At 42.9% G+C, this 18,455-nt stretch overlaps 1 gene segment (V, D, J or C); it reads right to left on the reverse strand.

The window, feature by feature from the left end:
* Window positions 1-3,886: 3,886 nt before the first annotated feature.
* On the reverse strand, window positions 3,887-5,606 carry LOC116913259. The segment is given in 3 exon segments: window positions 3,887-3,945; window positions 4,899-5,326; window positions 5,508-5,606. Coding segments are annotated over 3 exon segments (539 nt in total).
* Window positions 5,607-18,455: the final 12,849 nt, after the last annotated feature.

Below are 18,455 nucleotides of genomic sequence, written 5' to 3' on the forward strand. Positions count from 1 at the left end.
GTCAGTTGATCCAGGTTTCATATCCAGATTATCCATTCAAAATAACTCTTCAATTGTCCTGATCACAGTTTTTATCATCTACTCATCTACCTCAAGCTTTACAAACCAAGCCCCATTATGTGTCCCTCATTCAACATACTTATGTTCCAACTGCCCAGAAGAGCTCATTAAATCTGATCTCTCTATGGTATTTTCTAGCCCCAAATTCCAAAACATTTTCACAGTCTTTCCAAAAGGCAACGTGGTCAGGATCATCATCATATCTAGATACTAATTTCTATATTAATCACGTTCTGCTGCCGTGATGAAAATCTGACCAAAACCAACAAAGAGTTTATTACATTTTACTAGTCCCAGATTATAATTCATCACTGAAGGAAGTCAAGAATTGAAGCAGAAGTCAAGAATGGAAAAACATTAATTAATGGCTTGCAATCCATGACTTAGCTTTATTTCTAATACAACCCATGACTACCTGCTGGGAAGTGACACTGCACGACTGGACTGGGCCCTACCATATCATGCCCAATGCTAATCTGAGGGGAATAATTTCTCAGGAGATGTTATCTTTCCCTGAATATCTATATTTGAAAACATGTAACCAGAACATTGCTGTTGACCAATAGACCCATAGACCACCCCGGCCAAACACTAAAATACTCTTGGTTACCAGCAGTAACTTGTTGGTAAGAATATATTCCTTAAGATATTACACCCTTGAGTCATAGAACATAGATAAATCCACCTGGTACTGATCTGGAAACTTCACCCCTACTGGAGAGCTTTCATATTGCTGGAAAGCACTAAGCATGCTACCAGGGGAGAAAAGTGATTATCAGTCTCACCTGGCTGTGAGCACTGTGAGCTATAATAAAAACCGCCCTGACAAGACACACCCATTGGGGCAATAGTTGTGCAAATATCATGGCACTAACCAACCACTCTCTGATAATACTCCATAAGAGATACCCCACTCCTGCCATTGATGCTCCACAAGGCCATCCTCTGTTACATATGCTGATCGAGCCATAGGTCCGTCCCTGTATTCTCTTGGGATGGTACTTTAGTTCCTGTGAACTCTGGGAAGCAGGTCCTGTCAAGGCTCCATGCCCCAGTGTAGGGGATGTCAGGTGGGGAGGTGGGAGGGAGTGGGTTGGTGGGTGAGGGAGAACCCTCATAGAAGCAGGGGGTAGGGGTGGGATAGCAGGTTTCTGGAGGGGAAACTAGGAAAGGAGATAACATTTAAAATGTAAATTTTAAAAATCCAATAAAAGAAAAAAGAAAAAAAAAAAAGAGATACCCCACACCTGACACCATTATTATATCAAGAATCTCTAACTGCGCATATCGTTCCCTAGGGGAGAACTTATTACTATTCTACTAAGTACACATAGTACAAATCCGACCACTAATCACTTAGCATTGTGCACATAGATTAATGGAAATCTCAATCCTCATTAGAGGAACCAATTGCAGTAGTTTATAATTAACACTGTGTCCCACGATTGGCCCATATGCAGCGAATGTCTGTGTTATAGTCAGCCCTAATGAGACATTTGTACCACATCCTGTCCTCCCAAGGTTAGGGATTATTGTCGAATAAAAAGTAGAAAAGGTGTCAGAGGTGGTCGATGACTCTAAGTAAACAGTGTCTTCTGGGTATAGCAGGAAAGTTGCCTAGATGAAGTCACAGTTTCAGTGATAGCCTGCAGGAGGCCTGTGCAAGGTAAAGGCAGACAAAGTCCTAGCATGGACAGTCAACATAAGCATGAATACAGCAAGTACACTTAACCACTGAGCCATCTCTTCATGCACTGAGCATTGGGGATTTTTTGCAATTATGAATCATACATATTCAAGACAATAATTAATTATAATATCTTATTACTAGTCCTGGTTATGAACCAGATGAACCAAAGAAAACATATGGTCCTTTCAATTCAGGGAATTTAAATTTTGTAATTATCATTTACAGGTGTCCACATTTTATATCCTCTTACAAATGTAGGTTTAAATTTACTTAATTTCATTGTATCTTTATAAAACAAAGACTGGGTTAACTAAATGTATCTGAAAATATGCCTGCGAACAATAAATTAGGAGTTAGTGGATGATCCACCATGGAAAGTCTGTGGTCTCCATATCAGTGAGAGAGGATAGAAAACACTCTGCACCACTCTTGAGCATACACCCAAAAGATCCTCCAACATATAACAAGGACGCATGCTCCACTATGTTCATATAAGCCTTATTTATAACAGCCAGAAGCTGGAAAGAACCCAGACTTCCTTCAACCAAAGAATGGACAGAAAAAAATGTGGTACATTTACACAGTGGAGTACTACTCAGCTATTAAATACAATAACATCATGAAATTCTTATGCAAATGGATGGGACTGGAAAATATCTCCCTGATATTTTTGCGAGCTAACCTACTCACAAAAGAACACACATGATATGCACTCACTGATAAGTGGATATTAACCCCAAATATCAGAATACCCAAGATACAATTCACAGACTTTATGAAGTTCAAGAAGAAAACCAAAATATGGGTACATCAGTCCTTCTTAGAAGGGGAAACAAAGTACTCACAGAAGGAAATATAGGGACAAAGAGTGGAGCAGAGATTGAAGGAAAGGCCATCCAGAGACTGCCACACATGAGAATCCATCCCCTATGTAGCCACTCAGAGCTCTGTGGTTCCTGAGCTCCCATGTCTCAGAATGCCCTTCCTTGTGATACTGTTCCACCTCAGAGACGTGTGGTTTCTGGGCTCCCATGTATCTGGATTCCCTCCCATTGGGATACCTTATCCCTCAGAGCTGTGTGGTTCCTGAGCTTCTAGGTCTCAGGCAACCCTTCCATCTGAGCAGAAGCATAGCCCTGGCCTTCAGGGAGAGCAGGCATCTTCATGGTGTTCACTTGCAAATTCCTATTTGTCAACACTATGGGCCCAGGATAAACAGATATATATAGGTAAATGACTGGATAGATACATGAATTTGATCTCTAATTCAACTTAGGCACCATAGAAAACAATTCTTGAATTATCTTAATAATTTTAAATCCTAGTTTACTGAGAAACACGTTGAAGAGCCAGGGCCTTCAGCCGCTCTGAAGCAGCACTGCCCCTCCGTGGCCACACAGGAAGTCTTCACTCAACAGTTTCCTGACTTAAGGCCTAGGCCTTGAGGAAATGCATTAAATATTTCTCTGGGGAAAATATTTCTGAAAAGGAAAGAGAATTTGTCTATGTTGAGGTCAGTTATAGGGTGGTTTTCTTTCCTTCCCTCCCAGCCTTTTCTCCATGCAACAACATGAGTCCCCATCTTTCTATCCTGCCTAAAACCAATTCCTTCTGGGAAATGAGAAAATCCACTCATACAAAACGAAAACATGAAAATGCTCACTACTTACAATAGAGCTTTATGTAATAAGCAAATGACTGCATTTGACACAGGAGTTATATTTTATTAACCCCTTATTTAGACAATTTGTACCCATGGTGATTATTAAGCCACAAATATTCTTTTTCACTAAAATCCTTATATTTTATTCTTTGAGATTATAATATAATCACACAAATTCCCTCTTCCTATCATCTCTTCAAAACCTTCCATATAGTCCTCCATGCTGTCTTTTGAAAGTTATGGCTTCTTCTTTTATTAATCATTGATATATATATATATATATATATATATATATATATATATATATATATATTCCTCAGGACTGACCAAACCATGTTGAATAACCAATTGGTATGGTATGCTCATTTCAGGGAAAGACCATTTCCCCACCATCGGCATTCCTGGTTTCCAGTAGTTCATTGTCTAGAATGGAGACTGTGTGTGCTTTCCCCGTCCACTTTAGCTGCTGTGTTTCAGCTCCTGTTGAGGCAGTTATGTTGGTGAGACCTCATCTGTGCGGCTTCCAACATTCCTAGGAGACACAGTGAGTTACACAGCGTCACCTGATCCTCTGACTCCCGCCATCTTTCCTCCTGTCCTCTCCAGGGTTTCCTGAGCTTCAGCAGGAGCAGGGGTTGTTCTGTAGACACACCCGTCACTAGGATCCAGAGTTCCTCACTTTGATTTGCTGTGGTTTTCTGCAATGGCCTCCATGTCCTAGTAAAGTCATGGAGACTCCACAACCACGCTGTACTAAACCAGACAATCCCTAGCTGCACTCTAAGTTCTTGTCCTTATCCCGCACATGTGCATTTAGAGAGTCTGCTCATTTTGCTCATTATAGAATGAGTCAATCATTCTCTTTGAGTTGTAAAAGCTTTTAAGATATTTAAAGTTATTCGAAAATTTTAAAAGTAATGATGAATAAAGTTAATAAATTAGAAGATTCAAAAGCCACTGTGGGTGCCACCTTTCTGTGGGAAAGTGGTCCTGGGTTGTATAAGGAAGCTAATTAAGGATGCGTCTGTGAGTGAACTAACAACAGCCTTCCTCCATGGTTTCTGTTTTGTCCCTGCCTTGATTAGCACCAAGGGTGGACTATGACTTGGAAGTGAAACCTACATAAATCTGACCCCTTCTAGGTTGACTTTACTCAGTGTTTATCATAGCAGCAAGAAGGAGACTTGAGCGGGCAGGTATCTGTGCATCCTCCATCTAGCATGGTTCACTGTTTTTACTGTTGCTGAGGTTGTCTCCTCGCTAACCCTGTCAGAGCAGTTCTACCTGGAAGCCTGCTTTCCCTTCCACTCCTTTTTCTCCTCATCATTTATGATTTCTGCACACTGTGGCTTAAATGATCACATTGATTCTGTCCCCCATCAGCTCCTCTGCTAGTTCTAAGATGGACATTGATGCTTTGGGAGGGTGTGTATTGAGTAATGAAGATAAACACCAATGTCCTGATCATACGAGGCCAAAGCTTACCTGAGGTTACAACTCTACCAATACAGGAAAGGAATATTAAATCGGACAGATATTCTTTGGGGTTTCCTGATGTCTTGTGACTAAGAAGAGACATAACCACAGGCTGAAGGTTTGTGCACAGGCTGCAGGTGTGTGTGGAGCACTGTGGATCCATAGCACAGAAATAAGTGCCTGAGTCTGTGGTCTGGGAGGAGGAGATGTGCAAAGAGCTTCGACGTTCTTTAGGGACTGTCGTGGATGTCAGTCTTCCACTCTTCTTTGTCCCAGATGGATTGTAAGAACAGGCTGATGAGGCTTCCCCCAGGACGTCTGGTAAAACCATTGCAGTTGGTTTGTGGAGGTGGAAAAGTTGCACTGCAGCTCTGCGTTCTCTCCCTCCTGCAGAACCAAGGACACGGGACTCTGCTGCACTTGCTGCCCTTTCACCCCTGATTAGAAACAGAGAAAGAGACACAGTTGGCTGCCATTGCAGTGTCCACAGAGCCCTGAGCACACCCATGTCCTCTGAGAAGGTGGAAGGTCTGCAGGACTCCTAAGCTGCCCTCCCCACCCCTCCTTGTGCTGAGCCAGATCCTCTCAGGTGCCCTGAATGCTGACAGCCAGACTCACAGCAAACCTGGGTGCACAGAAGCCCCAGCAGAGAGCACAGCAGCCTCTTCATGGTGCTTGTGTGGCTGCTGGAGACAGAAGCAAGTAACTAATCCCTGGGCTGTGGTGTTAGCCTGGCTGTTGAAGTGTCCCGCCCCACCCCCAACCTCTGCCCCAGTCCTGCAACCAGTCAGCTCCACCCAGGAACCCTGCCAGGCCACACCCTGCTGAGTTCCCTCAGAGCCTGAAGCTCCTCCCAAACCAGACCTGACTAAGAGTCCTGGTGAAGGACAGCGATGGGAGGGGACATTTAGAGATGACCCTGGAGTTTTATGGGGTTAGGAAACCAGGAGCCAGGGAGGGGGAGGACTAGGCCATTCCAAGAGAACATGCCTCAGCTGTGTACAGAGCCTGGCAAACTCAGGAAAAAACAAAGTTTTAACTCAGGAAACAGGTGCTTGTTCTAAGTAAAGACCTTTTACTGGGGCCTCAAAGATGGCTGGGCAGTGAAGGGTACTTTTCTTTCCAGAGTCCTTAGCTCCCTTGCTAGCATCCACATCAGGTGACACATGGCTGCATGTCACTCCAGTTCCAGAGGATTAGATGCTGTCTCCTGTCCTCCTCAGAACCTGGACACAGGTACCAGATGTTTACGTAGACCCGCACTCATACCCATGACAAAAAAAGGAAAGTCTTTACCAGTGAAATAATTTAAGTGAGATCAGTGTTGTAGAAAAAGAAAGAGGAACACAAAGATCCAGCCAAGTGTAATGGTTCCCTAGCTTTGGAGTGCATTTTAAACTGTGGGACACTCCTGCAACAGTCACGTGTGTTCTAAATGCTGGTGAAAAATGTGACCCCATAAGAAAGAAGTGCACAGGGGAAATCTAACACAGGAGTGCTGCATTCTAGAGTGACAGGGGCAGGGTGGGCAGCAGCCCTGGTGCGGTGGTGCACATGGTGAGTGCAGGAAACACTGTGCTGTGCAGAGGAATGCATTTTAAAAGTTTCACCATGAAGAGACTGGATGGGAAAGGAGACTAGTGATAAAAGACAAATCACATAATCTGATCAAAAACAGCTCACAGCCAACCTCCTGCCCTCTGAGCCCATCACTCCCTCAAACAATATTAGAACAACGAATGATTTCTACTTTGATCAGAATCCTATGGCACAATGAGGGTAAAATTTTCCCCTTGAGTAAAAACGTTGTTTCTCAGGCTCAATCAGATCGTTCCAATTCTAAACAAGTGAGTGACAATTAACAGCTATCCCATGGGAATGAAGCACTTCCCACCATTCTACTTCCTCTGTCCTGTTGTCTTTGTAGAACATGCCAACTCCCTGACAGTGCCTGAGGCTGGGACCCTGGTCTCCTACTCTGCAAGGCTCAGGTTGTGTCCAGCTCAGCACTTGTGACTCAGGGCACAGGAGCACCTAGCTCCCTTGGTCCCATTGTCAGGGGATCCTCAGGTGGAGAGATGTTCACCCTTCCTGCACTGAACCTGAAAGCTCCCCACGCCTGAGACAAACCGAATTCCTGTGTGAGCTTCAGGAGTCACTGGTGACACAGATGAGAGTGTCACACATGCAGGGAAGGATCCTGAGGGACAAGGGATGAGCAGCTGCTGAGCATGCACAGGTGCAGCCATCATGGTGGGGCACCCCTGGGTCTGCACTCTCCTACAGAGTCAGTGCTGTGTGGAGAACTCAGCCACAGGAGGGTCTCTGTTCAGACTGAAGCCACACACTGTTCTTTCTGTGAAGAACACCCCCTGAGGCAGAGTGACACTCACAGAGCTCTCCAAGCTTTTGGGTACACAGCAAGGTCACCAAGGTGAGCAGAAAGCAGCTCACTCCTTCCTGAGAGATTCCCAGGAAGCAAATAAAGGCTGAAGAGTAGGAGAGGTAGACAGCGGGTGCTCTGAGCTTGAGGAGGCTTAGATAATTTCACCCTAATAACATCAGAGAGACAATTAGGAAGAGACACTTACCTTTCGCTCGGCCTGCCTCTGGCATCTGTGTAAAATGTGCTCTGTCAGAACACCTACTGAGGCAGTAGAGGAGGTTTTAAAATGATATAATAAATTAATATAAGAACATAATGTATTCAGACCAAGTCCACCACCACCCTGCTTCCTCTACAACTGCTCCTAGAACTCATTATGTACTACCCCTCCCTCCACCTCCCCCCACTACCAAAGCCTGAAACTAAAAATAGGGCATTGGAGGAGAAGGAAGTTTAAGAGTACAAGATGGGGTAGTAGAATACTGAAAGTTTAATGTCAAAAGGGGGCCGTGAAGGAGTGTGTAAGTGGGAAGCAGGGCAGGATGGCAGGGTAGGGCTTAGACAGAGGTTTGTGTGAGTTTATTCTAATCAATGAAGGAGCCATATACTCTTTTAAAGGGAGTGTCCTTTGGTGGCCCAATAAACAAAGGAGAACTTCACAGCTACAGTGGTCTTCCCACTGCCCTTGCTATCTCCCCAGGGTGAATGCCAAGGGATTCTGATCATGCACAGAGGAAGGCTTATGATTTCTAAGTGCAAAACTTGTGAGTTTTTTTAAAAGAAGAGTATAAAGTTATGAACAGGAATGGAGAAAACATTTTAGAGTGATAAAATTACAGCGTCTTTCTGTATTGCAAATCAAGAGCCAGGATGATAGAATCCAGACACTGAGGAGTTACTGGACTTCTACACAATGCCGTCAAAATGCCTGGGGAAAGATGTGATTGATGTTGCCAAGAACACTGCAGGTGCATTACAATATGGAGACTGAATTAAGAAGTATAAGTTTGAATAAACATTGGGAACGAGCATTAAAGAAAAACAAGCCCGCCAGAGACGATCTTCATTCATGAACTCAATTCATCAGAAATCAAATTCATGAGAGCCTCGGTTACCTATTCCGAGTATTATAACAACTCATGAGTGTCACCTGCTGTATTCTAGGCCCTGCCCACAGGAGAGATTATGCAGTGCATGGGCACCAGGGGGCAGGAACTTTATGAGCATCTTCTTCTAATTCCAGTACCACAATTCTTACTCTAGCTGGTATTCTGAGGGTTAACAAGTCCCAGTAATCCATCCCCCCTCCGTGTATTTGTGTGTGTGTGTGTGTGTGTGTGTGTGTGTGTGTGTGTGTGTCTGCATGTGTCCACTATGTTCATAGCAGACTTAATTATTATAGTCAAAAGCCAGAATGAACCCAGATGTCTTTCAACAGAGGAATGGAAACAGAAAATGTGATACATTTACACAATGGAGTATTACTCGGCTATTAAAAGCAATGACTACATGAAATTTTTAGGCAAATGCATGGGACTAGAAAATATCAGCCTGAGTGAGGTAACCCTGTCATAAAAGAACACACATCGTATGCACTCACTGATAAATGGATATTACCCAAAAGCTTGGAATACCCAAGAAGCAATTCACAGAGCATGTGAAGCTTAAGAAGAAGGAAGACCAAAATGTGGATACTTCAGTCCTTCTTAGAAGGGGGAATAAAATGCTCATGGGAGGAAATATAGGAACAAAGTGCGAGGCAGAGACTGAAGAAAAGGTCACCCTGAGACTGCCCCACCTAGGGATTAATCCCATATGCAGTCAGCAAACTCAGTCACTACTGCTGATGCCAAAAAAGTGCTTGCTGACAGGAGCCTGGTGTAGATGTCTCCTGAGAGACTCTCCTTACTGATACAGATGAGGATGCTTGCAGCTAATCTGAGCATGGGGACCCCAATGGAGGAATTAGAGAAAGGAGTGAAGAAGCCGAAGGTATTTTCAACCACATAGGAAGAACAACAATATCAGGCAAGCAGACACCCCAGAGCTTCCAGGGACTAAACCGTCAACCAATGAGTACACATGAAGGGACCTATGGCTCCAGCCACATATGTAGCAGAGGGTGGTATTGTCTGGCATCAATAGGAGACGCCCATGATCATTTCCACAATGTAGGGGAATACCAGGGTGTTGAGGTGCGAGTTGGTGGATGGGAGTGGAAGCATCTTCACAGAAGCAAGGGCAGGAGGTGTGGGAGAGGGGGAAAGGGATAACATTTTGAATGTAAATACCTAAAATATCAAAAAAGACATGTCTTTTATGAGAGTGGGAACTACACTGATCTGTGTGTATAATTATAAATATATAGAATACAGTAGGAACTACATTGATTTAGTAAAGTGGCCGTAGTAAGTCCTCCCCTAAGGCCTCTGACCTTTCTATCTATGTGAGTTAATTAGGTTTATGGGCAGATGTTAGTTTCCCCCAAGATAAAAGTGCTACTGTTGCATCCCTGTGGACATATTGCCATGGTGCCCATTGTTATGGTTAATTGTACTTTATTGTCTTTATTCATCTTGGTAGGATTAATTATTGCTCTTTTCCCTTGGACTCATGCATAGCACCATTGGTTACTATGAGAACTTGTCCTCAGAGAGGAATCTTCAAGTTAGTTCTAACCAAATCCCTCCAGGATCTATGTCTGAAGCATGTAGTTTCCTTAAAAACAGGGTCTTAACTTCAAATTCGGGGAGGGCAACCAAGGGCCTGTTTCATATAAAGGAGTCTCTTGACGCCCCCAGGTAACAACCGAGAGAAGGGTTCCATACCTGGCACTGGCGCGTTCATTAGATCTGATATTCCATCCACGATTGAGGATTGCTCATCTGACAGATGCTATTCTATGTTGTGCCATTTGAAGTAGATTTGGCATTTATAAATTCAATTAGGGGGCTGGAGAGATGGTTCGGCAGTTAACAGCACTGACTCCTCTTCCTGGGGTCCTGATTTCAATTCCCAGCAACCACACACGGTGGCTCACACCCATCTGTAAATGAGATCTGATGCCCTCTTCTGGTGTGTCTGAAGACAGCTACAGTGTACTCACACACATAAAGTAAATAAGTAAATCTTTAAAAAAAAGAAACTTAATTAGACATTCCACTTTGCTCCCTAACCAGTAAGATAATGAGGATATCTTCTTTGTGTACACAAACACGAGTCTTTCTTGAGAGACTCTATGGCACTGTAGTCTTTGATTTCAGATCTTTCTTCCTTTACAGATATAAATATGACTACTAGAGCATTTTATTTTTAACCCAGTATTTTTTTTCAGAAACCTTGGCCTTCTTTCTCAAGTTTCAGATCAATTGTCAGAGGATCTAATTCTAATATCAGATGACGGAGGATACCAGGATGTCAGGATTTAACAAAAGTCAGACAAGAGCAGACTTTAAGAGGAAGGGACTTCTGGACAGTCTTTTAGGACCAGGCTGCACTATACACAGTGCTTAGGACAAAGAAGGACCTGCATCTCAGGGCATCATTTTGCGAGTTCCAAAGGCTGTGTTTCATGAGCAGCTTCTCTAAGTGAAGGCTGTCAGGGAGTGCGGTGGTTTGAAAGAGAATGGCTCATAGGTTCAAATATCTGAAAGTTTGATTCAAGCTTTGACATGAGGTGTGAGGTGTGGTTTTTGTCAATGGAGAAGGCAGGTGGTGAGCTCTGTTCTCAAAGCCCAAGCCAGGCCCAGTCTCTCCTCTCTCTGCATCTGAGGTGATCAGATATGAGCTCTCAGCTACGGCTCCAGGGCCGTCCTGCCTGCTACTGTGCTGCCCACCATGACAGTCATGGGCTCACCGTCTAAACCCTAATCAAGTCCTCATTTAATGGTTTCTTTTATGAGCTGATTTGATCATGGCATCTGTTTACATCAATAAACAGAAACCTCAGATGTGAAGTCAGGCTGAACTCTCTGTAAGAACCAAGGAAAAGAAGAATATAAGTAACTTACAGAGGGAAACTCAAACAGATTTTTAAAGACTAGAGCCTATGTTTCTTATTTCAGTCATAAATTTGAGGGGTAATAGAAGGAGATTGTTGGAGAATTTAAATCACTATATTTTGTAAGACATCTTGGTAGAGATAAATCCCATGTCAGAGTTTTCCTGGAAATCCTTGCTGTGAGAGTTTCCCCACCTAGGGAGAGTACTTTAGTTCTGAGGATCAAAGCTTGGATTATCTCTAGTAATGACTTCCATTCTATCCTGTCAGAATATCCACTAATTCCTAGATTTCTAGATGTCTGATCTGACATTTGTTCATGTTTTCAGGCAGCTAGGTAAACACCACTTAGTGAAAGCACTTAGCCTCCCTCCCAGAGCTTCCCCACCCTCAGCCTTCCTGCACCCTTGGTTCATGTGCAGCTTCCCCTGCTGTCTCCCTCACTGTGTCTCCACAGCACAGTAGTAGAGGGCAGAGTCTGACAGCTGTGCTGAGGGCTTCTGCAGATGGAAGGAGCTGTTGCTCTTATGGAAAGTGGCGTGGAACCCTTGGTGCTCGATCCTCTTGTTGTCTGTAGAGCTCCTCAGGAGTAGCCGAGGGGCTTCATTGAGATATTGCACATACCAGAACAGGGAAGGATCTGAGTAAGTAGTCTGATAGGTGCAGTTCAGCACCACATGCGACCCCTCTGTGACAGGAACCAGGCCTTCTGTCTGGGTCACTGAATCTCCATTGCTCCTTCCTGAAATAAATAAATAAATAAATAAGAATTACTTTTGTATGTGAGGAGGAACACTAAAGACAGCGAGATTTATAAGAAAAGGACATCATTAACCCTTAGAGCTAAACATAACTTACTGAGCATTAGGAGGAGCACAAAAACAGAGCAGGTGTCAGGAAGCATGTTCATAGAAGAAATGACACTTGGTCCTTGAGTGCACCAAAGTCACAGGGCAAGTCCTCTGAAGAATCTTCTCAAACTCCTCACTCAAAGGCAAGAACTTCTGTCTGCACAGTAAGTCTGTCATGTTAAGTCACCACCTGAATGAGATGTTAACCACATCTGAAGAGGCAGCGCCCTCTGCTGATTTCCCTTCAACCTGTACCACAGAGGTCAGCACATTGTAAATAAACTTGGAACCTCACCGAAAGGAGGCAAGTCTCAAGCCCCCAGTGGATGGCTGAAATCACTACTGTTACTGGACTACATGTCTCCTATGGTATTTAGCATAATGATTATACATAAAATAATACAGACACATCTGTTGAATTTTATATATGTTCTCTTGGACTTTTAGTTTTTAAAGAGTGCTATGCAATGGATTTTGTTTATACTCACCTGCTCCCTCCCTTTCTCCTAAGTCCATTCCCTCTTCCATACCAAATCAATTTGCCCCACCCCTTTTAAAAATAAAGCATATCGAGTTTTGTGTTAGAGCTCGTACTCTTGGATACGTGGCCTTCAGTGGAGAGTGATCTATGTGCCAGTGTCTGTACCTTTAAAGAAAAATGGAATCTCATTCCCAGCTGCTACCAACTGCCAATAGCTCCTGAGTAAGGATGGGAACGCCCACTTTCCCTCTTTGTGACAGAATTGTTGACGAATCTGATCCTTTGCAAGGCTTGTTAACCTCTGTGAGTTCATACATGCAGTTGTCCTGCAGTCTCCAGAAAATGCTGTATCCTCTACAGGTTCGTAGAATCTTCCCACTCCCTCTCCCTCAATGAACTCTGAGTCTTGGGAGGAGGGTGTGGGATGTAGATGTTCCATCTGGGGCTGAGTGAGCTGCAAAGTCTTCTTCTCTGTATCATGGTGGGTTCAGGTTGCCTGTTAATCACTATATGCTACAGAGAGAAGAAAACTGTATATAGCAATAACTCATTAGGAGTTGGTTTAGTAATATGTCTATTTAGCAGAGTAATAACCAAAGGGTATCCTATAGGGTCTACAACTTTTTCAATCACAGGTTCTTAGCCCTGAAAATGGCCCCATGACCCTTCAAAATAGTCACAAATAGTATAAAATATCTCGGTGTTAATCTAATCAAGCAAGTGAAAGATCTGTGTGACAAGAACTTAAAGTCTCTGAAGAAAGAAATTGAAGATCTCAGAAGATGGAAAGATCGCCCATGCCCATGGATTGGCAGGATTAATATTGGAAAAATGGCCATTTTCCCCAACACAAGCTACAGATTCTATGCAATACCCATCAAAATACCAATCCAATTCTTCATAGAGCAAGAAAGAGCAATTTGCAAATTCATATTCAAATTTGGAATGACCAAAAACCAGCATCGCAAAAACTATCCTCAACAGTAAAAGAACTTCTGGAGGAATCACCATCCCTGACCTCAAGCAGTATTACAGAGCAATAGTGATGAAAACTATATGGTATTGGTACAGAGACAGGCAGGTAGATCAATGAAATAGAATTCAAGACCCAGAAATGAAACCCACACACCTATGATCACTTGATCTTTGACAAACAAGCTAAAACAATCCAATGGAAAAAAGATAGCATTTCAACAAATGGTGCTGGTTCAACAGGAGGTCAACATGTAGAAGAATGCAAATTGACCCATTCTTATTGCCCTGTACAAAGCTTAAGTCCAAGTGGATCAAGGACATCCACATCAAACCAGATACACTCAAACTAATAGAAGAAAAAGTGGGGAAAAACCTCAAACTCATGGGCACTGAGGAAAATTTCCTGAACAAAACATCCATGTCTTATGTTCTAAGATCAAGAATTGACAAATGGGACCTCATAAAATTGCAAAGCTTCTGTAAGATAAAGGACACTGTCATTAGGACAAAAAGGCAACCAATAGATTGGGAAAAGATCTTTACCAATCCTACATTTAAAAGAGGGCTAATATTAAATATATACAAAGAACTCAAGAAGTTAGACTCCAGAGACTCAAACAAACCCATTAAAAATGGGGTACAGAGCTAAACAAAGAATTCTCAACTGAGGAATATTGAATGGCCGAGAAGTACCTAAAGAAATGTTTAACATGCTTAGTCATCAGAAAAATGAAAATCAAAATAACCCTGACATTCCACCTCATACCAGTCAGAATGGCTAAGATCAAAAACTCAGGTGACAAAAGATGCTGGCAAGGATGTGGAGAAAGAGGACCACTCCTCCATTGTTGGTGGGATTGCAAGCTGGTACAACCACTCTGGAAATCAGTCTGGAGGTTTCCCAGAAATTTGGAAATAGTACTACCAAAGGACCCTGCTATACCACTCCTGAGCATATACCCAAAATGTTCTCCAACATATAATGAGGACACATGCTCACCTATGTTCATAGCAGCCTTACTTATAATAGCCAGAAGCTGGAAGTAACCTAGATGTCCTTCAACAGAGGAATTGATACAGAAAATGTGGTACATCTACACAATGAATTACTACTCAGCTATTAAAAACACTAACTTCATGAAATTCTTAGGCAAATGGATGGTACTAGAAAATATCATCCTGAGTGAGGTAACCCAGTCATAAAAATACACACATGGTAAGCACTTACTGATAAGTGGGTATTAGCCCAAAAGCTCAGATTACACAAGATACAATCCACAGACCACATAAAGCTCAAGAAGACTAACAACCAAAGTGTGGATGCCTCAGTCCTTCTCAGAAGGGGTAACAAAAATATTCATAAGGGAGATATGAAGACAAAGTCTGGAGAAGACTAAAGGAATGGCCATTCAGAGCCTTCCTCACCTGGGGATTCAGGCCATACAACCATAAAACCCAGACAATATTGCTGATGCCAAGAAGTGCATGCTGACAGGAGCCTGATAGAGTTCTGTCAGATCATGACAAATACAGAGGCAAACGCTCACAGCTGACCATTGAACTGAGAATGGGGTCACCATTGGAGGAGTTTGTCAATGCCGGCACCGACAGGGCACACAGAATCGGGCATAAGCCTGCGGGATTAAAGAACACACACACATGGGTTATTCGTGTTAAGCAAGAAAAGGCAATTCTCTAGCTTTATTCACCGAATATATACCCCAAGTTGACCAGGTGGAAAAATCTGGGAAGCACAGTGTGAAACCCCAGTTCAAGACTTCAGTAACAAAAGACTGAATATGTACCCTGAATTTACTGGGGAGAAATCCTGGAAAACCAACCTAAATCCCAAAAACAAAAGGCTGGGAAAAGACAAAAGACAGGAGCAAATTGACCATCGCCCAGGTGTGTCTCTACCGGGCCAGACTGCTCCTTTGTTAAGAACAAAAGGCTTCCACAGGCATCAGCAGGGCTCAGCAGGTGTCAAACCCTGCAAGGGACCCAGAAGGGTCTGACAAGGTGGGTAAAACACTGCAGGGGACCCAGGAGATATGAAGACAAAGTCTGGAGTAGACTAAAGGAATGGCCATTCAGAGCCTTCCTCACCTGGGGATCCAGCCCATACAGCCATAAAACCCAGACAATATTGCCTTGCCAAGAAGTGCATGCTGACAGGAGCCTGATACAGTTCTGCCAGATCCTGACAAATACAGAGGCAAACGCTCACAGCTGACCATTGAACTGAGAATGGGGTCACCATTGGAGGAGTTAAAGGATTGAAGGAGCTGAAGGGGTTTGCAACCCCATAAGAACAATAATACCAACCAACCAGAGCTCCCAGGGACTAAATCACCATCCAAAAAGAATACATGGCCAGACCCATGGCTCCAACTGCATATGTAGCAGAGGATGGCCTTGTTGGACACCAAAGGGAAGAGAAGCCCTTGGGCCTACCAAGGCTGAACCTCTCCAGTGTAGGGGAAGGTCAGGGCAGGGAGGCTGGAAGGTGGTTGGTGTGGAAAAAGGATAACATTTGAAATCTAAATAAAAAATATCCAATGGAAAAATGGCATACAAAAAAGTAGAAAAGAAAATGGTGCCAAGTATTGGTTTCAGATTATGGAAAAGACCTTGACTTGAATCAGACATTTGTTGATTACTTCCTTGACATTTGTGCCACTATTGAACTAATGGGCATATCTGCTAGGCTATTGCTTTAGCTCATAGGGTTTAGAGCTCAGAAAGATTGGCATTTGTTTTCTCTTTCAGCATCATGTGTAACACATTCTAGCACTATGAAAACTGTGCAATCACACTGATGGGTCACTATAAGTACCAGCTTAATTTTTCCACGTTCTGTGATTTCATTAACAGGTTTTTACCATCAAGGTCTAGGGGATGACTAACAGCATTGCACATAGGTCATAGTATAGAGGGGATATGGAGCCTCACTAGCCAATAGTAAGTAAGCTATATTTGCTCTCCATGCACATGTTAGAGTTCTTAGCTGTGCAGAAGGTGTTGAGTTTCATAAGATCTTGTTTATTACTTGCTGGGCTTATGTCAGAGCAGAGTATAGGATGGAAAGCAGAAGTGGAAAGTCATATAAAAGTATATCTACTACTGTATAAGTTTCCTAAGTGTATACACATATTAAATAGACTTACCCAATAATGGGACAACAAAGCTCCTAAAAGACACCATGGGATAACAAATTAAAATCCCAGTGCCAGGAATGAATATTATTTTTAAAGTTATTTTCCAATGGAGTTCTATATTACCTCAAATATTACAACTTATTGCCAGTTCTCTTTATTGGGTATATAATGCCGTTGGTCTGCTTACTCTCCAGAACCTGATGATAAAACCGTATTTCTGAATTAAACACATGCTTAAGTAGTAAAACATTAAGAAATGAAGCTGGTACTCACTTAGAAGCTCACCAACAGACACATTTATTCACTGGCTTGCTCACTCACTCACTCACTCACTCACTTACGGCCCCAAAATATCCAGGCCTTCACTGGGTAATTACTTGCTGCTTTTACCCAGATTTTTTAGTGAGAATGGCAAGAATAAAAATAGAAAGATTTAATGTGTTTAAAGCTACAGACAATATAGGTGCAGACAAAAATCAACCATGATCATTCAATAGATCGATGCTGGTATAGAGAGTACATACTACTTGGCACTGGAATGCTAGAAATGGTGCCTGGAAGGTAAGATATCCCAGAGTAAAAGAATAGAAGAATTTTCACTTAAAGAAAAGATTCCTGCAAAATAGTCTTTTTGGGCCCTTTCTGGAAACTGTCCATGCTGGGAATTGTTTTCCTCAATTTAGCCACTTAGGCATTCAGAAGCCATTCGCTGCATCAGTGATAAAGGGTCCGGACTACAGGGGAACCTGGCAGGAGAATTCAGTGTCATCTGCCTAATGCTTGTTGTGAAGAATGTACCAGCCTGGTATCACCAATGCCTGCACTGAGGCACAGAGGAAAGCTAGGGATAACAGGCACATCACAGCACAGCCAGATTCCTGAAAGCATTGAGAGGCCAAAGGGTGAAGTTGGCAAAACCCAAGTGATAGTGCTGACCGCTGAGTGTTTCAGATTCCAGGAAGAGTAAATGTCTGCTGAGCAAATCTGCAAGATTTGAAAACTCTAATGCATGTGCACAGTAGAAGCAAGTATAACTAGATATTAGAGTGTATTTCATCATAGAAATACTGTAATGGCTGATTTTATGTGTCAACTTGACACAAGCTGAAGCTATCACAGAGAAAGGAGTCTCAGTTGAAGAAATGCCTCAATGATACCCACCCATAAGGCATTTTCTCAACTAGTGGTCAAGGGGGGAAGAACCCAGCCCATTGTGCCATTCCTAAGCTGGTAGTCTTGGGTTCTATAAGAGAACAAGGTGAGCAAGCCAGGGGAAGCAAGCCAGTAAGCAACATCCCTCCTTGGCCCTGCATCAATTCCTGCTTCCTGACCTGCTTGAGTTCCAGTCCTGACTTTCTTTGGTGATGAAGTATAAGTTGAATAAACCCTTTCCTTCCCAACTTGCTTCTTAGTCATGATGTTTGTGCAGGAATAGAAACACTGACTAAGACAAATACCTACCTCCAAACCATACCATTTCAGGACGCTGCTCATTTTAACAACTGATGAATCAGCACTTCTTGGAACTGGAAGATTTACCTCAGTGTGTCAAAGGCCCATCTAGGCCTTGATACTACACACAGAGATTAGGGGCCTTTCACTACTAAGTCCTTCCTCATGATCCACAAAAGATTCAAACCTTTTTTACTCTGGCTATTATGAATAAATCTGCTATGAATATAGTTGAGCAAGTGCCTTTGTGAGATGTTGTTATC

This window comes from Rattus rattus, chromosome 12, assembly GCF_011064425.1.
Source record: "Rattus rattus isolate New Zealand chromosome 12, Rrattus_CSIRO_v1, whole genome shotgun sequence".
Taxonomy (NCBI): domain Eukaryota; kingdom Metazoa; phylum Chordata; class Mammalia; order Rodentia; family Muridae; genus Rattus; species Rattus rattus.